The 22,138-nt window shown below is 39.1% G+C and overlaps 1 protein-coding gene across 1 annotated transcript in view; it reads left to right on the top strand.

Annotated features, from left to right (window-relative positions):
• Positions 1-22,138, top strand: part of BLNK (B cell linker) — an 84,388-nt gene that overhangs the window by 40,354 nt on the left and 21,896 nt on the right. The window contains 9 exon segments of the mRNA XM_070752424.1: positions 2,379-2,416; positions 2,838-2,994; positions 7,265-7,413; positions 8,593-8,683; positions 9,570-9,629; positions 11,396-11,421; positions 11,957-11,982; positions 13,254-13,349; positions 15,435-15,477. Coding sequence (XP_070608525.1) covers positions 2,379-2,416; positions 2,838-2,994; positions 7,265-7,413; positions 8,593-8,683; positions 9,570-9,629; positions 11,396-11,421; positions 11,957-11,982; positions 13,254-13,349; positions 15,435-15,477 — 686 coding nt within the window.

Genomic DNA, 22,138 nt, shown 5'->3' with positions numbered 1-22,138 from the left:
GTAATGTCTCTCAGCAAAAGCAGAATACATTACATAGTAAAAGTGCCTTCAGTGCATACTATACTTGCCACAAAATGAACCATGGATCATACTTATCCTTCAACACTCACAAAAAATCCAGGATAATTTTCTCTGCTTTTAGAAACTAAAGTAAACCACAGAAAGTTGCCTCAGTTTGTAAGTCATGTCCTAACAAGCAGAAAACTACCTGCAGCCTTTGTTTAACTACATTTTGGAGGAATGTTCCAGAGAGTCATTTGTGAAGGATTAATGTACCTAGGGCATGATTTACAGCAGATCCACTTTGAACATCCTTTACAATCAAACTCTGTCTCAGCCGTAGCTTTTATAGAACTCTTTAGTTCTTATTTTTCTTAATGGAGAACTTTGCAGGTAACAGAAATATTTGCCCAAAAAACATATCTCCTTGTCACTTGTGCTTGTTGGTATTATTTGTACAGCCTAAATTCAGGAATTTAGTGGATGCAAAGCAAGGTTCACTTTATTCTCACTTTTGAACACACTCTTAAAATCAAAGGAAGTTATTTTACTCATATCCCAGCTCAGTCTTTTATTTTATCTTATTTTATCTATTTTGTTTTATACTTTATTTCATTTGTATTTATGTTTTTATTTTATTTTATTATTTATTTTATTATTTTATATTTTATCTTATCTTATTATTTTATTTTATTATTATTTTATGTTATTGTCGTTTTGTTGTTATTGTTGTTGCTGTTGTTGTTGTTATTATTATTATTATTAATTTATTTATTTATTTTTTACATGGCTACCCATCTTGTCAAAGTGATTCTTGGGCATTTAACAGTGATTAAAAATCAACAAGGAATACAACACTCATTGATGTAATGACTTCATGGTTGTGGTTGTATATATAATAAGCACTCTGTAAGGCAAGTAAAAAATATCAAAAGGCAACCAAGATTTAAAATCCCCACCCCCACCCTTTTCTCGTTGTTATCACCACCTTGATTTTTTAAAATTCTCCTGATTTGTTAAATGACTTTTTTTTTTACATTTAACAGTTAAGTAAGAGGCTAGCATGCAACAAAGCATCAATTACTAGCATTAAATATATCTGCAGGAATTCTTTCAGCCCTAGAAAGATCTCACTAGGCATATGAGAACTAACTTACCAGAAATAAAAAAGAAGAGGATTAAAGAAGAGGGTTAAATAGGGTTCAGGAGGGAAGTGTTTTTAACAGGAAAGTGAACACAAGAACAAGGGGACACAATCTGAAGTTAGTTGGGGGAAAGATCAAAGGCAACATGAGAAAGTATTATTTTACTGAAAGAGTAGTAGATCCTTGGAACAAACTTCCAGCAGACGTGGTTGGTAAATCCACAGTAACCGAATTTAAACATGCCTGGGATAAACATACTGTATATCCATTGTAAGATAAGATAAAATACAGGAAATAGTAAAAGGGCAGACTAGATGGACCATGGGGTCTTTTTCTGCCGTCAGTCTTCTATGTTTCTATGTTTCTATGTTTCTATTTTCTCACAAAATGCACAGATTGTAGATACAATAAATCCTGATTATAAAATCGCACTCACACAAAGATTATCTTAAATTTCAATATGTATTTCAATACATAATTGATTTGTTTATCCTAATGGGAATTTTGATTTTATACTATTGCTATTGTAGTTTAAAATGTTCAAAGATCAAGCATCAAACAAAGTGTTTAGAAGAAAATGGCAGCCAATTCCAGCATTTAATATAATTTATAGACATTGTCTATGTAGAGACCAAGTTTTGTTATATTGGGGGAAAGATCAAAAGCAACGTGAGAAAATATTATTTCACTGAAAGAGTAGTAGATCCTTGGAACAAACTTCCAGCAGATGTGGTTGGTAAATCCACAGTAACTGAATTTAAACATGCCTGGGATAAACATATATCCATTGTAAGATAAAATACAGGAAATAGTATAAGGGCAGACTAGATGGACCATGAGGTCTTTTTCTGCCGTCAGTCTTCTATGTTTCTATGTTTCTTTGTATTAAAAAGGAAGACAATCAAGAAGAATGTTTGAAGAGTTTACTGCCAACCATTTAACTATGTAATTTATTTTCATTAATTTCAGTGGGTGTCATCCAAGATTAAGCTTTCTAAAGACAAATCAGTTGAAATCCACATTTAATCCATGTTTTAGAGAGCCCCTAATTGTGACTGGGCCCAGTCTATCTGGTTTTGCCAAATATAGTGATATAAATAATGAATTAATATTCATGCAATCCTATCTTTATTGTAGAACTTGAGTAGAGATGAGAACATTTGTCTTTGACATTTTGCTCAGATGACTGCTTAAATATTTTGACTTACAAATTAACTCTATTTTTTATTTTAGACCATACAGAGGAAGATGAACAGTGGTCAGATGACTTTGTAAGTATTTTTGCCATTCGCATATCTCCAGGGCATCAGCAGCGTCCGGCAAAACCAAGATCTTTTTGGCCAACATGCTACAGGGGAAACCAAAGCCCAGTTTTATCCCTAACAGGTTCATGCTATTATATGCAAGCCATGATCTCTGTTGTAAGCCAAAATACTTCTGCTAGCATTCCACTGTCTAGAAATGGATGCAATGGCCTGTCACCCAATTAGACTATGATTGTCCATTCACCTCTGAAAACAATGATTACAATCTGTGTGTAGGACACAAAGTTATAGGATTTTAGGTAATATTTGGGTGTCATTAAAAAAGGGGATTCTTTTAGTTGTTGAAACTCATAGCTCATTATACATTGAACCATTTTTAAGTCGTATTTCAGTGTTTCCTAAGAAGTTCACGATCTTCTTCTTCCAGGACAGCGATTATGAAAATCCAGATCACCACTCGGATTCTGAGATGTATGTGGTCCCCACAGAAGAGAACTGTGATGACAGCTATGAGCCTCCTCCAAGTGAACATGAGCCAAAGACGGTCCCAATACCATTCTCATGTGCTCAAGGTGTATATGCAGGTATGTGCATTATGTCCCACATTCCTGTTTCTCAAGATCAAAGTCAATAATATGGAATTCAAAGAAAAAGAAGAGTTTCAAATGGAGGCAGAGGTTTTTTAAGATTCTGGGAGGTCCAAGGGCAGGAACATTCATCTGAGCACATATACACACTCACACTCAGACCCACTTTCATGTACATCCATTTTTTTTATGGTTGTTGATACGTTATAGCCAATAACAGAATAATCAGGAGCAAGTGGAGAAACCTACAGTACAAAAATAATTCTTGACCTATGTATTTAAATGCATTCCAGTGCCTGGAATGACAAATGCTGATAATTTTAAATTGTCATTCAGAGGGGGTTCTTTCCATGTGGATGACCCCAGGGCAATTCACCTCCTCTTGAAAAATTCATACTCGTTCTTCAAGTTCTCATGTTTAAAAACAACAATCCTATCAAACTTCTAGCTCATCTCATTCTTTTAGAATTTCATTTTGCTACATTGCCCTCAAAGGAATCTTTTTCATTGATTACAGTATACCAATTTTAGATTATATATGAACATCTTAATTAATCCCATGAGATCTCCTATAGTGTCCCTTTGTTATGACAACTATGCAGAAACTTACATTTTCTTTTGATCAATGACCAGTCAATGAAAAGATTTGTCATGACCTTGGGAAAAAATGAACTTTTCAATGCTAGGCTTTAGTTTTGTCCCAGCCAAATATATCTAGTCTCAAACCAAATACAGTGTTCCCAAAGATTCAATTACCCTTGAGGACTATTTCTTAAAATAAAACTAATGATAATTTATGCTTTTTTCTGAAATACTTAAGATGGTTTGGGATGGTGCACTGGTGAACCTCCAATATTGTTAATGAAACTGTTTTTATCAAAATATACAACAACAGAGTTGGAAGGGACCTTGGAAGTCTTCTAGTCCAACTCCTGCTGAGGCAGGAAACCCTACACTCATGATGGTGAACCTATGATATGTGTGCCACAGGTGGCACATGGAGCCATATCAGAAGGCATGCAAGGTGTTGCCCTATGTCAGCTCTAGCATGCATGTTTTCCAGTTTTCTGGAGGATGGGGGATACCATTTTCAACTTCCCTAGGCTTCAGAGTATTTCCTGAAGCCTAGAGAGGGCAAAAAACAGCCCAACAGGCCTATTGGAAGTTCATCCACAGAATCCAGAGGCTGTGTCCGGAGTAGAGTCAGTGAGATTTGTGTGCATGTGTTGGGGGGGGGGGTTGCGAGCATGCATTATGGGTGTGGACACATGCACATGTACTATCGCACATGTGTGTGCCCTTTTGGCACCCAAGCAAAAATAGGTTTACCATCACTGCCCTATACCATGTCAGACAAATGGTTGTCCAAATTTCCGATATTGGAGCATTCACAACTTCTGGAGGCAAGTTGTTCTGCTGATTAATTGTTCTGTCAGGAAATTTCTTCTTCGCTTTAGGTTGCTACTTTCTTTGATTAGCTTCTATCCATGGCTTCTTATCCTGCCTTCAGTTGCTTTGATTACCTCACCTTTGTGGCAACCCCTGAGATATTGGAACACTCATGTCTCCCCTAGTCCTTCTTTCCATTAAACTAGACATACTCAGTTCCTGCAACCATTCTTCATATGTTTTAGCCTCCAGTTCTCTAATCATCTTTGTTGCTCTTCACTGCACTCTTTCTAGAGTCTCAATGCCTTTTTTACATCGTGGCGACCAAAGCTAAATGACTGAATTCATTTTATCCAAATTGCTCTGTTAAATATTGAATTATGGTTATGGAGATTCTCCATCATCCAGGTCATGGTTGTCTCAAAGGTGTTTTTTTCAAGAGGCAACTGGACTTCCTTTGTTTTTCATTAAAGACATTTCTCTTCTCAAAGTAACTCTTTCAGTTCTGTTTGAAACTCAGTTTTCAATTATGGGTTCAGATCATCTTCAGTTATTGGTTGCCTAGGAAAATTCCAGTGCAAAATAAACTGAGTAGGAATCCTTTTCAGCCCCTTTTTAGTCACTTTGTCTTTAAACAACATAATGGAAACTAACAATGTTTTTCAGCTTTTTTTCCTGATTCCTACCTATCAAGATTCAACACAGGCTGACAATATCACTGCTTTTTCAATTACATGAATAGATTTAAGGTCATAGTTCCCTCTAAGCTGAGCAGTGAGCAATCGCTCACTTAAAAATCATCATCAACTCAGAGTTTTCCAAACCTGCCCAGAAGCCGAGAGGGAAAGAGTGAGAGGGAAGGAGAGAGAGAGGAAGAGAGAGAAACAGATAGAAAAAAGAGAGGAAGGAAAAGAAAAAGAAAAAGAATGGGAATAAGGAAGAGAGAAAGAAAATCAAAATCTAGTTTGAAACTAGCTCAACTATTTAAGTGGCATTTTGATATTGACAGAGTTGCCCTATTATGAGCTCACTGTTATAGACACACAGTACAGTATTTTATTTTGAAATTCTCTGAGGCAAAACAGGTTGGGTTTTTTAATTTGTTTGTTTGTTTATTTGTTTATTTATTTATTTATTATTTCTGTGCCGCCCAGTCCCAAAGGGATTGCCGCTCAGACACTATACTTTTCCGCCCACCCACCCCAAAAAAATTAGAGGGAACACTGTTTAAGGTGGCCATTGAGTATTGGATCTTTGGTACTTACTGTTAAGGGATGAAACATAAATTTAATCATATTTAAAAACTAAGATATATTCTGATATATATTTAATATATTCCACATATTTAATGCATTGATTTTTTTCAGCAGTGTGGTTTAATTAAAATTGACTGGTCTGAGTCAGATATTTATAAATAACATCATTTGGAAGAGTCAAATTACAACATCCAATGTGAAACAATGACTGATAGTATATTATAGTTCCAGCAAAAGAATTTGTATTTTTGTTATACAATAGCATCACAAGGATAACTTCAGATAGCCTTGTAAAACTTTCTGGACAGCCTTGACAAAGTGTGTTACCCATTGTCTAAGTCGAGCAACATAAGTGGTATTTGATGGTGGTTTGCTGTGATAATTATATATAGTTTTGAATAATCCAATATTCTTAAATCAAATTGGAGGTGCAAATGGGTAGGGAACTCAATATTTTTTCAGAGTATAAGACACACTGCACCCTAGTTTTGGAGGAGGAAAATGGGGGGGGGGGATTCTACCTACCAAGTATTCATCTGGGCAGCATTCTTAGTCTGTTCAGCTTCTTTTATCCCCTAGTTAGGGCTGAAAAACGCTTTTTCAGAGGGAGTAGGAATGAAAACAAGCCTGCAAAGAGGGCAGAAAAACTGCTTTGGAGGGAGTAGGAATAAAAATAAATACTGCAAGCCAGGAAGAGTGTTTGGGCTGAAAAAGCCCTTTTCAGATGATGTAGGAATGAAGCCAAGCCTGTAAAGACTTAGGGCTGGAAAAAACTTTATTCAGAAGGAGTAGGAAGCTGGAAGATTGTTTGCACCTAGTTGGGGCTAGAAAAAAAAGCTTCAAAAAAGCTACATTGAAAGTATAAAACGCACCCAAATTTTCAGCTTCTTTTACAGAGGAAAAAGGTACGTCTTATACTCTGAAAAATATGGTATTTATAACCTTTAAGGAAACTAATCTCATTTAGTATAGAGACAAAAGACCAGAATATCCACTTCCCAGACCTGAAAAAAACAGCTGGATCATCTTCAAAGCTATCAACATCATTGTGTTTAAAAACAAGGAGCGGAATTACTTCTCCAAATCACCATAGATGGAAATCACCATAGCATGAAAAATCCTATCATCTCTATTCCATACAAAACAGAAGTAAAAACTTTTACTTTCACCTCACCTAATGACCATCTGTGTCCTTGCCTTCTCTTGCATGTCATGTACCAAATAACAAGCAAACCTTCCATCTGTTGAACCAACCTTCCTGTTGGAAGAGCTGAAATCCAGGAGCCAGAAAGCTCCAGCAATATAAAATAGGTGTTCCGACAAATGGAAGAATAAACAGTCCACAAACTCGATTGACTTTCACTATTGAAAATGAACTGTTTTTAATGCAGTTTGAAGTCCTGTGAAGAAATAAACTTGCTCTGTTCTTGCATATAATCATTTAATGTGATACAGACTTTCTCTCGCAGTCCAAAACATCCATATGGTTGTTGGTGCTATAGAATGTGTTCCAGTTTAGTAGGATTCCATTCCAAGGAAATACAACTGCATGAAAATGGAAGGGAATGCTCTTAATATTATTTTTCAAAATTGTAAATGCTTTTTTCTTCTTCTTTCCACAGATGACAAACGATCTAGCAAACAGGAGACATGGCCCTCACCTATTCCACCAAACCCACCTGCATCTCTATCAAAGAAACCAGTCAATTTACCACCACCACCACCTGCTATTCAGAAGCCTAAACTCCCACCCAACAGATTGGATGATGAGGTGACACTTCCGTATTTATTATTGCCCCAAGATGCTTGTTTTTGTTCCACCTGGCTTTTGGGGGAAAAAAAAATGATACAAAACCAAGACATTAACACGCTACAAAAAGAAAGCATCCATTTCTAAACATTCTATTTATCAGCAGAAATGGCTTTGGATCCCACTAGAGTAGTAGAGAACCTTCTGAGAAGAAGTTATCTTCTTGAAAAGGAATGTCTTGTGCTCATATTTTGCAGCTTCATTTATTTATTTTTATGTTATTTATTTATGATATATTTGTTATACAAGTATAGAATTATAGTTTGCATTAACATAACAAAGTATAAAGAAGTGATAAAAAGGATAATAGGATAGAAGGATAGTAGGCACAATAGTGCACTTATGCACGCCCCTTACAGACCTCTTAGAAAAGGGGAGAGGTCAACACTAGATAATTTAAGGTTGAAGATTTACCTGGGGTGGGAGGATCTTGTTACAACAACAACAAAAACAATAATAATAATTTATCAGATTTGTATGCTGCCCCTCTCCGAGGACTCGGGGCAGCTTACAATAACTCATGCCCTTGTCATCTCCTGCTTAGGCTACTGCAACGTGCTGTATGTGGGACTGCTTTTAAATTTGTTCAAAAGCTATATTTCACTCAGCCATATGCTGACCAAAATTCACTGATAAAAGCACGTCAACCTATGAGATCTCAGAGTGAAGAGCAATCCCTTATTCAGGAAATAGATCCTTTCCATATGAAATAGCTGGTAATGCTTTTGACAAAATAGTCAAAACTTGGTTACCTGGATCAGTCAGAAAATGGACACTATTAAGTTCCATTTATTTTAAAGTTGAAACATTAGCAATAGCACTTAGACTTATATGCCACTTCACGGTGCTTTACAGGCTTCCCTAGATGCTTTACAGAGTCAACGTATTGTCCCCAGCAATCTGTATCCATATTTTACTGACTTCACAAAGGTGGAAGGCTGAGTCAGCCTTGAGGCAGTCAGGATCAAAGGAATCGAACTCCTGGCAGTGAGCAGTTATCCTGAAATACTGCTTTCTCACCATTGCACCACGATGGCTCATTTGGACATGCATAAAACTTTACTGAACATAGAGAAGAAAACATTTGTTTGCCTTATATTAAACACACGAATATTAAATCATCACTGCATTTTCTCTTAGGCAGATTATGTTGTACCAGTTGATGATGAAGAAGATAATGAAGATAATTATATAGAACCCACAGAAGACAGTACTTCACAACCTATAAAACGTACGGTTTGGATTATTTTATTTGCAACTTCAGAAAGACAAGGATGTGACTAAGGCATTGACTAAAATATATGAAATATATACAGGGAGCTATTTTTTTAAAAAAAAACTATTATCAGAGTTTTGAATGCATATTAAGTTTTCCTTTTCTTATAAGAAGGCAAAGACTTTAAAAGGGAGAGTAGAAGACAGGGTAAAGAATTAGGGACAAGTGAAAAAATAGCTTCTATGAGAAATAAAAACAGAGAGAACTAGAATCTTGGCAGCTTTTTAAAAGACATTTCTTGGGATTTAGCAGACATGTTACTTCCAGTGTACTGTAGGGTAGTGTTTTTCAAACTTTGAACTTTAAGATGCGTAGACTTCAAATCCCAGAATTCCCCACGCTGGTGAGGAATTCTGGAGTTAATGTTAATGTTGCCATGTTTGAAAAATACTGCTGTACAGCTTATGGTGCTTCAGATTCAGAAGTTTAAAAAGTGCTTCATGGAGCACAAAGAGAAATTCATAGCACCTACCTACACATCCTTGAAAATGTATCAGTATCTGGGATCACACTGATGAAGCTGCTTTCAGGAGCTGCAGATAGATGTCACATTTCTAACTCAGCAGTCTTGAAAGTACATTGTAACATCCAAAGTACTGCATGATCCTTCCATTTTTTAAAAACATGAATTTTTCCAACTGTGTCGTTACAGTATATAGTTGGAAAGAGATATATGCAAATGTCCTCTGAAATTAGAAAAACATACATATCGCTCACCTTTTTGAAAAAGCAATCTGAATTCTCAGTGGGATGAGCAAAATTAGAACTTTAGTGTGGGGAGCATGTTTTTGGATTTTGACTTTCTCAGAGATCTCTAATACTTTGCTTTGATCAAATTTAGCCCCCATGGTGAACAGAGCAACTAAGCCTCCTTGTTCTGTGCCGTTACCTTCCACACCAGGTAGGAAAATTTTGTGTTTATCTTCCCCAAATCATGCAAAAAGTGGGTTATGAGTTGTGAAATTAATTCGGCTTTCATTCTATGCAACCAAATTGGTTACATTTCCTTAAAAAAAAGTAGGATTCAAAAGGGAAATGAGTTACATGTTTTAAGAATGTTTCCCTATAAGTATTCTAGACATTTGCTGTATATAACAATAATAATAATAATAATAATAATAACAACAACAACAACAATAACAATAATAATTTATTAGATTTGTATGCTGCCCCTATCCGAGGTCTCAGAGCGGCTCACAACAAGAAGAACATCATATACAAATCCAATGTTAAAACAGTTTAAAAAACCCCTATTAAAAAACAATCATACAACCCAAACACATCATACATAAAGTCAAGACAGCTAAGGATATATCAATTCCTCCATGCCTGGCGAGATAGATGAGTTTTCAAAAGTTTGCAAAAGGCAAGGAGGATGAGGACAATCCTAATCTCCGGGGGGAGCTGATTCCAGAGGGCCGGGGCTGCCACAGAGAAGGCTCTTCCCCTGGGTCCTGCCAGACGGCATTGTTTTGTCGATGGGACCCAGAGAAGGCCAACTCTGTGGTACCTAATCAGTCACTGGGATTCATGCGGCAGCAGGCTGTCCCGGAGGTATTCTGGTCCGATGCCATGTAGGGCTTTATAGGTCATAACCAACACTTTGAATTGTGACTGGAAACTGATCGGCAGCCAGTGATGATGAAACATGGGCATATCTATATAAGGCATCGGACTAGAATTTCCTTCCCTTTTAGCATGCATCAGTGCTTACATATGTACAAAAGGGCAGGACTTCAATCACATTGCTGGGACCACCATCTTGTCTGGTTTGATTCCATCCCCCAGCAGACCCTGCTGAGTGCACGATTAGAAAAGAAGACCAAGGCTCAGGCACGATATCCTGTCTTTAGTGAAATGATACAAAGATGAACGCAATGTAATCAGTGGTTGCATTTTATGTTACTTATTTGTTTATTTGTTTATTTTGTTTGTTTTGTCAAGTACGTATTGGTGGTGTACAATGATATAATAATATTTATATACATGATACTAGTAAAAAAAAATCATTAGGACAGCGGATGGAAGGCACGCTGGTGCACCTATGCACGCCCCTTACTGACCTCTTAGGAATTGGGAGAGATCAACAGTGGATAGTCTAAGGGTAAAGTTTTGAGGGTTAGGTGAGGATACTACGGAGTCTGGTAGTGAGTTCCATACATCAACTACTCGGTTACTAAAGTAGTATTTCCTGCAGTGACTTGCAAATATTTTCCTCAAAGCCATAAGGCTATAGTCTGTTATTCAGAATTTATTTTCATTGAATGTGAAAATATTTTAATTCCTAGCAATTCATTAAGAAATAAAGACTACCCTTGAGTCAACTCCTGATTATTGAATTGAAGATGTTTTCTTGCTAGCATTTCAAAAGTGGTTGGCCTTTGTCTTCTTCTGGGGTATTCTTTCATTGTCCCATAATTTGGAAAGCTAAGCAGGCCCCCTGAGATCACTAGGAAATCTCAGAGTTAGACTGGGAAATCAAAAAAACATAACTGGAGAAGGTATGGGCAAAGCATAACTATATTCACATCCACAAAATCACCAGAAAACTTGGAGACTTTATTTAAAGGATTTCACTGTTAATCTAAAAATGAAACTTTCATGTCATTCATGTGCCTAGTTTTGCACAGAAATAGTTTATTTCTGTTTCTATCCTCTTGTCTGCAGATGTATATGAAATTCCTGAGGAAGAGGTAAGATGCTGTGTATATTTATATTTTAAAAAAGACTCACCTGTGCAGGAAGAAAAGAAATATTCAGGCGCAGAAAGAGGGATATAATTCTTTGTGGTACATGAGTGTACAAAGGAATATCATGCATATGTTCCAAATTGCATTTTATATATAGCGTTTAAAGATGCCAAATGCAAATTTCATCTCCTTTTCCAAAATAGCATCAGTAAGATCCATTTCTAGGGAAAGATGAGAATATCCTACTAAGTTTAAATCCTACTTGTTTTGCAATACTAATTTAAAGAAAATATGTTAACAATATTCATTAGTTTTCTAGGGTCAAATACTAATAATAAAAGTTTGAATCAAAAATTTGACATTTATTTTCTCATTTTGAAATTCACTACAGAAAGGACATTATATTTCAGTTATATGAAGTAGTTGCTATAGCATCTCCTATAAATTGACAAGAGCTGGCATTTTAGGGTAAATGTTCCTTAGGAAAATTAAAAATCTAATGCAATTTTTGAATACTAATTTAATTCATTTTGTCCAGCAGAAGTCATCACCTCCATTACTCAGGTAATTTATTTTTTACTTTGAAATTATAAGTAAATGTTGCTGCATAATAGAGGTTATTTCTCCAATTTATTTTCTCCTAAAAAAAGTCTTAATCTAAGGTAAATAACTGTAATTTTACGGCACAGTGGAATTTTAGTACAATGATGTATCACAGAATAGCTGATGTGAAGTCAGAGAAGAGACAATTTATGCTAGAATTCAGATATGACTATAACCTTCTTTGATAAACCCAGCCTTTTCTATATGCTGCTTCTGTGTCTCCATCTGCAGATTGTGCATATCATATTGAATACCTGATTCAAAAGCTTCACACTGAAATTAGAATAGAATAGAGTAAAGAGTTGGAAAGGACCTTGGAGGTCTTCTAGTCCAATCCCCTGCTTAGGCAGGAAATGCTACACTACTTCAGACAAATGGTTATCCAACACTTCTTAAAAACCTCCGGTGTTGGAGCATTCACAACTTCTGGAGGCAAGCTGTTCTACTGATTAATTGTTCTAACTGTCAGGAAATTTCTCCTTAGTTCTAAGCTGCTTCTCTCCTTGATTAGTTTCCACCCATTGCTTCTTGTTCTATCCTCAGGTGCTTTAGAGAATAGGTTGACTCCCTCTTCTTTGTGGCAGCCCGAGATATTGGTACTAAATTAGGTATTTAATTCTACACAATAGTAATACCAACTTCCCCTGCAAACATTCCCTGCGAGAACTACGTGCCTTGTAACCTTACTTTACGGTTAACCCTCATGCATAATGGCCCAGCAACTGGTATTTGGAGAACTTTATGAGGCAGTGGCAGAATGTAGGAGAAAGTGTGGCAGAGACTAGAGTTGGAGTCAAAAAAAGGAACCAGCCTCAAGTCACTCCGTGGGCACTAACAAACTAAGTACAACTTCTCTTGAATTCTGTTAACTCTTACATGGCATCAGAATATTGCTTACTGTTAGTTGACTAAAATCCTGTGCATGGACATGAACAATTTTTTAGTTTAATTGGAACTTAATTTGTGGCCTTGATTTTCCACACTTCACATTAATCTAATCAACTAACAGCACTATTTTGACATTATACAAGGATTAATGGAATTCAAGAGGAGTCAGACTTAGTTCGTTTGTGGCTATGGAGTGACTCTAGGCTGATTCCTCTTTTGACTCCGCCCCCAGCTTTGCCACTCCTCCATCTACCCAGAACTTCCAAACATCTGTGAGGAACGTGATTTGAAAATATACTCTTCCTATGTGGAAAGCCTATTTTTGTATTTTCTTTGTCCCGAAGGATGTCCAAGCCGCTTCCTCCCAAACCAGCTTTGAGGCCGTCTGGAGGACATTCTCATGAACGCAGCATCCCTAAAGAATCCTTCACATCAGACAGGTTAGTTTTCAATCTTAAAGACATTTCACTAAGTTGCTAATTAATAGAATTCCCATTGAGCATTTAATGTGGTTTTGTGAGTAGCATTCTTCTTTGACTAGAGTCAGGTTTATAGACATTTATGCAGCCACCTGTGTACCTAAGGAAGTTTGAATCCAAGTTTGAATTTGGCCACATTCAAGAACAGATAGGACTTTTTTTTAAAAAAAAGACTAGATCCCATGAAGCCAATCTAAATAAGTTATTTACCATATGAAACTGCCACATTTACTCTAAGGAGTTAAAATTCTCTAGGCTTTACAAGCTGATCTGGCATTGGTCTTTATCCAACTGGGAGACCAATCTAGTTCACAGTCCACGTACCTCTTCAAAATAAGGGATCACTAGGGCTGAAAGCACTTTTGTAAAAGTAGTACAGCTTTATGGACCTGATCTATTGATTATAGTTCTCATCAGCCCTAGATGAGATAAATGTGCTGAAGTAGCTGATGATAATGAGATTGAATATATACAATCCATCTTGGAGGGGCCTCATCCCCTTTTTATTTTATTTTTATTTGTCAAGTACATGTTTGTAATATACATAGATATAACATTGTTTATATACATAAGATGGGTACTGGTACAAGAAAACAACTGGACAGGAACGGTGGGCACACTGGCGTGCTTATGCATGCCCCTTAGTGACCTCTTAGGAATCCAATAAATAAATAAATTAATTAATAAATAATAAATTGGGTGAAGTCAACAGTGTACAATCTAAGGGTAAAGTTTTGGGGGTTTGATGACGAAACCATAGAGTCAAGTAGTGAGTTCCAGGCATTAATGAAACCATAGAGTCAGGTAGTGAGTTCCAGGCATTAACCACTCTGTTCCTAAAGTCGTATTTTCCACAGTCAAGTTTGGGACAGTTCACTTTGAGTTTGTATCTCAAAATGTGTGCTCGTGTATTGTTATGGTTGAAGCTGTAGTAGGCATTGACAAGTAGGACGCTGCAGCAGATAAATTTATGAGCTATGCTTAAGTCGTGCCAAAGACGACATAGTTCTAAGTAGTTTTTGAAGTTAGCTACATAGCCTTTCCTTATTTATATGGGTAGTTTGTTTTTCTTGTTTATGCTGGTTATCAGTGGTACGTGTAGTCTGATAGTTCTTTTGACTTCGAACAAGAGGTCACCGACAGTGTTACAGCCAGAGAGTAGAGTTTACCACTCAAGAGTTGAGAGGTCGGCGCCTATAAATTCATAGTTGACTTTTTAAAAGTTGTACTTAAGTATCCCATTATTAAGGTGATTGTTACAATGGTGTAGATTGACACTGAAGTCTATCATGCTGTGGTCGCTGTTCGAAAAGTGTTCTTTTATTTGTAGTCGATAAATTGCACCTTTGCTGTTATAGAATATGAGGTAATGGCAGCAATGGAGTGTAGTATTGTTCATTACTAGTCAGACAAGTCGCAGATCGGTAACAGCATTGTATAGAATTGTATGGATGGATTCAATTGTGCATTCGTTTAGGATCCAGTTAATGAGAGGTAGATTGAGGTCTCCAAGGAAGATAAGGGGATATGGGCAGGAGGCTGCCCACGTTAGCAGTGAGGTTAAATTATTTGCCTGGGTGATGTCGTAGTCTGGAGCTATGTAACAAAGTAGGAAGCAAATAGTGGTGTTTAAGGACAGATGATGGTTTCAGGAAGGGTGAGATCATGTGTAACTTGAATATTCTTTAGGTTTAGTGACTTTTTGTAGAATATAGCTACTCCGCCTTCTCTGCGAGTTTCACAGTTGGACCAGAAGACAAGGTAGTTTCTTGCTGTGATGATGGAGTCAGGGATGGAGGCATTTAGCCATGTTTTGCAGACAAAAATAATGTCAAAGGTGTCAGTGTTTAGTGGGAGGAGGAATTCAGGCATTTTGTTAACTACGCTTCTTGTATTGATTAGTTTGCATTTGAGATTAGTATTGGTATTTAGGTAGCCCAGTTCAGTTCACAGTTGATAATATCCCTAAAAGCAACCATTAGAAAGCAATTTATTGCAGTTTTACTTAAAGGAGAAAAAAATTAAAATATTTTCTGTTCTTTCCAGAAACATGCTACCATTTCCAAGGCACCGCCCTTCCCCGAAAGCTGTAAGTATCTCACATACAAGTTGATAATGCAGCATGAACAAGACTATTGTAATGCGCTCTAGATGGGGCTGCCCTTGAAAAGTATCCAGAAGCTTCATTTGTTTTGGAATTTAGCAGCCCAAACAATTTTCCATACACATATGGAAACAAACCTGCAAAACACCAGTTTTGTAGGAACTGTCATCTACTTCTGGGTACATTTCAAGATCGTGGTTATCATCTTTAGAGCCTTATGTGGATTGAAGCCAGGCTGCTTGAAGGACCATGTCTCTTCCATTATATCCACTTAGCCACTATATCCATCAGGACAGAAAGGCTAAGTATGCCGCAGGTAGGAATGTATATTTGGTAGTACCGTGAAAAAGGGTTTTCTTGGTGGTGGCTCCTTCTCTATGGAAATTATTCCTGGAGATGGTATTCCTCTCTGGGCAATTGAGTAATGATCTGAGACTAAGGGGCTTAGAAGTGTTGCCTTTGTCATGGTCAGACCATTTTCTTTTCTTTTCTTTTTTTTTTGCAAATCTTTTTATTGTTTTATAGATACATATATCACAATTTGTTTATACAGTTTACAGGTCTTATCCAACTTTTTTACCGGTTACAGTTGTTATATGGATAATATTAACTTAATACTATGCAATGCAAAACAGGGTAAAAACATTCAAATGGTATTTTCATTTTTTTTTTAAGGTTTGTACTGCTATTTTGTATAAGGTTATACAAATCTTTTCCTTTGAATCCACTCGTGCCAATTGTTCCACATGCTTTTAGTTTCGTTGATTCTGTTTCCCTTAAGTAGGTTTGTCAATTTATCCATTTCTGCACATGTATATATTTGCCTTTGTCATGGTCAGACCATTTTCTATTGCGGCTTGACTTCCTGGCTCCAATCCTTCCCCGCAGGGAGGCGGAACCGATTAGGCAGTTCCGCCCCAGACGCCTGATGGACCCAGAGGACTTTCAGAGGGCGCTTAGGGTTATTCCAGATGCACTCGTCCACAGTTCGGTGGAGTCTCTTGCTGAGGCCTGGAACAAGACTGCAGCAGAGGCTCTTGACCAGATTGCGCCGTTGCGATCTCTCTGCGGCACTAGACCCCTTAGAGTGCCAGAAGAGATGTCTAGAGAAACGATGGAGGAAGAGTAAGTCCAAATCCGATCAAACATTTGTAAGAGCTTATATTAAGACTTACAAAGAGGCGCTCAAGGCGGTAAGATGCGCGTATCATGCCGCCTTGATTGCATCAGCGGAATCCCGCCCAGCCACTCTGTTTAGGGTGACCCGCTCCCTTCTTAACCAGGGGGGAGTTGAGGAGCCCTTACAGAGTAGTGCCGAGGATTTTAACACATTTTTTGCTGATAAAATCGCTCGGATCCGGGCGGACCTCTACTCCAATTGGATAACAGAGTCGACTGACGACGAGTCAGTCAAGGAGACTGGGGCCCGTACTTGTCCACCTGTCTGGGAAGAGTTTGATCTGGTGACACCTGATGAAGTGGACAAGGCCATTGGAGCTGTGAGTTCCACCACCTGCTTACTGGATCCGTGTCACTCCTGGCTGGTCTCGGCCAGCAAGGAGGTGACACAGAACTGGGTCCAGGAGATTGTCAACGCTTCTTTGAGGAGGGGTTCCTTTCCGGATCCCTACAAGGAGGCACTTGTGTGCCCCCTCCTCAAGAAGCCTTCCCCGGACCCAGCCATTCTTAACAACTATCGGCCAGTCTCCAATCTTCCCTTTATGGGGAAGGTTGTTGAGAAGGTGGTGGCGCTCCAACTCCAGGGGTCCTTGGAAGAAGCCGATTATCTAGGCCCTCAACAGTCAGGATTCAGGCCCAGCTACTGCATGGGAGGGTCCGCAACTTGGGTGTCCTTCTCGATCCACAGCTCACATTAGAGAACCATCCTTCAGCTGTGGCGAGGGGGACGTTTGCCCAGGTTCGCCTGGTGCACCAGTTGCGCCCCTATCTGGACCGGGACTCACTGCTCACAGTCACTCATGCTCTCATCACCTCGAGGTTCGACTACTGTAATGCTCTCTACATGGGGCTACCTTTGAAAAGTGTTTGGAAACTTCAGATTGTGCAGAATGCAGCTGTGAGAGCAATCGTGGGTTTCCCTAGGTATGCCCATGTTACACCAACACTCCGCAGTCTGCATTGGTTGTCGATCAGTTTCCAGTCACAATTCAAAGCATTGGTTATGACCTATAAAGCCCTTCATGGCATCAGACCAGAATATCTCCGGGACCGCCTTCTGCCACACAAATCCCAGCGACTGGTCCCACAGAGTTGCCCTTCTCCGGGTCCCGTCGACTAAACAATGTTGTTTGGCGGGACCCCGGGGAAGAGCCTTCTCTGTGGCGGCTCCGACCCTCTTGAACCAGCTCCCCTCGGAGATTAGAACTGCCCCCACCCTCCTTGCCTTTCGCAAACTCCTTAAAACCCATCTCTGCCGTCAGGCATGGGTGAATTGAGACATTTCCCCCGGGACTACACAGTTTATGCATAGTATGGTTGTGTGTATGTTTGCTTTTAATAATGGGGTTTTTAGTGTTTTTTAAATTATTAGATTTGTTGTGCATTGTTTTATTGTTGCTGTGAGCTGCCCCGAGTATAAGGAGAGGGGCGTCATACAAATCTAATTAATTAATTAATTAATAATAAGGTGGAGATTGATCGAGTGGTTGATTTGATTGTGTGGCTACAGCCAGGGGACAAGTATGGTTTTTATGTTGTGGAGCTTTAATATTGTAGGTCACGTGGAACAACCTGTGCATGAACAGGATAGCCATATAAAGTTAATTAATAAATAAGTACTAAAGACACAGGATAGCCATATAAAGTTTATTAATAAGTAAGTACTAAAGTTCCACAGGGTCAGGAGAAGAAGGAGATAGAAAAGGAGAGGAGATTTGGAAGGGATGTTGGAGGTCTTCTAGTCCAGGGGTATCAAACCCGCGTCGTCACAGCATCATCACATGACATATCACAATTTCCCTTTTGCTAAACTAGGCATGGGCGTGGCCAGTGAGCCGCAAGCTTGACAGCCCTGTTCTAGTCCATGCTTATATTTTGAGCCATTACATGTGTAGCCCAAACTCCAGGATAATTAAAGTACCCTATCTTGCTCATGCCTAGATATATGCATACAAACCTTCTTTATCAGAGTCTTATTTATCTTAATTTTTTATATTTATTTAATTTATTTATACTTCATATTTCTTAATCGCCCATCTCCCTCTGACTCATGTTTTATATCCAGATCTGGAATGGCTGCCATTTAAGGTTTATAGAAGCTAAAGTTCAAACTGACAACAAACCAGGCTTCAAAATCTTATTTTCACAAAGCCATTACAGTGTTTTTGCTGGATTAAACAGAAACCTGAAATCCTATTTTAAAAGCTTTTGAAATAGGGACTGGATGGCAGTATGGCCAAGCTCATTAATTGGAGCTTTTTATTCTGGTGCCATTTGTACACAGTTCTTAATAAAACAAATGTTTTTCAAGCTTATTGGCTCCAGATTTTATCTTGATTCAGATTAATGCTTGGGGTCTTCTGATCATATCTCACTGAAGGTATATCACAAGGTTTCCCAATTTTGACGGTTTTAACAGACATTTCAGAGGATTCCCTATCTTGAACTTTCCTGCCCTGGTCAGAGTGAATACATATAAGTCTGCTGAGAAGGAATCTGTCAAGGTAGTTGAAAAACTGATGAGTAATGGGTTGACTCTGACCAGGGCAAGGAATGAGCTAATGAATCATAATGGAGAGCAGTAGAAGTTTCTCACAACATTAAAATGAAAGGAACAAGTTTGGCAAGAGAAGACAAATTCATTGAACTCACTAGGATGCCAGAGATTTGTAAGCAGATCAATCCCAAAGGCATGGAAGGATTACGAAAAACAGGGCAAAGTCACACAACCTGCTCATGCAGAACATCCCATAAATGTGCAAGCATTTCTGAAAGTTAAGCCTGTGTACACAAACTAGCCTATTCAATTCAAAGGTTTTAGTTTTAATATGAGAGCCAGTTTGGTCTAAGGGAAATATCCTAATGGTGAGAACAATCGACTAATGGAATAACTTGCCTTCAGAATTTGCTGCTGGCAAGTTATTCACTACAGGCTTTCAAAAAAAAAAAAAAGATTGGACAAACCATTTGTCTGAAATTGTATAGGGCAATGCTGCCAAACCTTTTCAGCACCAAGTCTCAAAACAGTGTGTGTACAACTTTTCAGGACCAAGTGGAAACCGGAAAAGCAAATAGAAATATAGAAACATAGAAGATTGACGGCAGAAAAAGACCTCATTGTCCATCCAGTAGGACAATGAACATATATCCATCCTTTATCTTAGGATGGATATATGTTTATCCCAAGCATGTTTAAATTCAGTTACTGTGGATTTACCAACCACGTCTGCTGGGAAGTTTGTTCCTGGCATCTACTACTCTTTCAGTAAAAGAATATTTTCTCACGTTACTTCTAATCTTTCCCCAAACTAACCTCAGATTGTGCCCCCTTGTTCCTGTGTTCACTTTCCTATTAAAACCACTTCTCTCCTGAACCTTATTTAACCCTTTAAAATATTTAAATGTTTTGATCATGTCCCCGCTTTCCCTTCTGTCCTCCAGACTATACAGATTGAGTTCATTAAGTCTTTCCTGATAAGTTTTATGCTTAAGACCTTCCACCATTTTTGTAACCCGTCTTTGGACCCGTTCAATTGTATCAATATCTTTTTGTAGATGAGGCCTCCAGAACTGAACACAGTATTCCAAATGTGGTCTCACCAGCACTCTATACAGCGGGATCACAATCTCCCTCTTCCTGCTTGTTATACCTCTAGCTATGCAGCCAAGCACTCTACTTGCTTTCCCTACCACCTGACTACACTGTTCACCCATTTTGAGACTGTCAGAAATCACTATCCCTAAATCCTTCTCTTCTGAAGTTTTTGCTAACACAGAACTGCCAATACAATACTCAGATTGAGGATTCCTTTTGCCCAAGTGCATTATTTTACATTTGGAAACATTAAACTGCAGTTTCCATTGCTTTGACCACTTATCTAGTAAAGCTAAATCATTTGCCATATTACAGACGCCTCCGGGAATATCAACCCTATTGCACACTTTAGAGTCATCAGCAAATAGGCAAACCTTTCCTAATAAACCTTCCCCTATGTCACTCACAAAGATATTAAAAAGAATAGGACCCAGAACAGACCCTTGTGTCACTCCGCTTGTAGCCAAGCTTTGCTCAAAATGATATTCCAGTTTCTGGAGTGCATGCACGCACGTAGACATGTGCATGCGCTGGCTCCACCTGGCCTTTTGGGTGTCCTCCCACTCCCTGCCTGCCTGTCTCCCTGGTCCCTGTCAGGGTGGCAGGACATCCCTACTGATGACCCCGTTCCATAGCTCGGTACAGGAAGAGTAATTCCCCCTCCCTCCACTGGAAACCTTAGAGGTAAGGGGCATCTGCATTTCTAGGATTCAGATTGTGGGGCCAGCAGGCAGGAGAACTTTGCCCCAACTCTGGCTGGGATGAAGTGCCCCCTTCCCCAGCCTGCCAGCCAGAAGAAGCCAGCACAACCTCCATCTTCCCGGCTGCTTCCTGGCCAGCGCACTTCTTACCCTCAGCACCGTCTCCATACTACGTTCTCCTCTGGTTCTCCTGCGGCATCTTGCCTCCACAACAGCAGCTCCTCCTCCTTTTCGTCCTGACTGCTCCAGCATCCCAATCTGTGGTGGCAACACAAGAATTGCTGCTGCCCCCTTGCAGGAGCAGTGGGCAGTGCGGCTGGCCATCCAGCCAGCAAACTGCCCTGCTGCCCCATGTGCCCAAGCTGGCCAGGTTCTCCAGACCATGGACAGTGGACACGTGTCACTGTCATGGGCTGGAGGGCTGGGACCATGCAAGAAGCCTTCTCGGCCTGCCCATTCTAGCTGGCAGCTCTTCTCTCCTTAATTTCCTAGGATCTGGTGCTGGCCAGCTGGTCTTCGCATATGCATGCGCACCAGAGACCGGAAGACCAGGTGGCTAGCGCACGCACACGCACTGGACAGCTGCTCTTTCAGTTTCTGGTGCTCCTACGCGCGTGAAAACCACCTGGCCGGTGTGCTGGAACACAGAACAGCAACAGGAGATGGCTTCGCATGCCTGAAGAGATGGCTCTGCGTCCCCACTTCTGGCACATGTGCCATAGGTTCACCATCACGGTTATCAGGTCTCCTGCTCAAGGAGAGGGTTGGACAAGAAGACCTCCAAGGTTTCTTCCAACTCTATTCCATGTTCTGTAAATCAGGAGACTGTGAGGTGTTTGGATTCTGCTTTAACCATGAAAGCCAGCTGGGTGTGACTTCAGCCCATCTCACCTCACAAGGCTGGTGTTGTGGGGAAAATAGAGATGGGGGGGTTGTTGGGTACGTTCACCAATTTGAGTTATTTGTAAAAATAATAAATGGCGGGATACAAATAAATAAACCTTAATGCTGCTGTTTATTGATGTCTGTCAAGATTCTCTGTCATCCAGATCATGGTTATCCCAAAGGTGTTTTTTTCAAGAAGCAACTGAACTTTCTGTTTTTTCTTTGTAGTTGTTTCACTTGTCATCCAAGAAGCTTCTTCAGCTCTAAAGAAATCCTTCCATTCCAT

This window comes from Erythrolamprus reginae, chromosome 5 (assembly GCF_031021105.1).
Source record: "Erythrolamprus reginae isolate rEryReg1 chromosome 5, rEryReg1.hap1, whole genome shotgun sequence".
Lineage (NCBI taxonomy): Eukaryota > Metazoa > Chordata > Lepidosauria > Squamata > Dipsadidae > Erythrolamprus > Erythrolamprus reginae.
The sequence above is the reverse complement of the archived record's forward strand: the minus strand, read 5'-3'. Positions and strand labels throughout refer to the sequence as shown.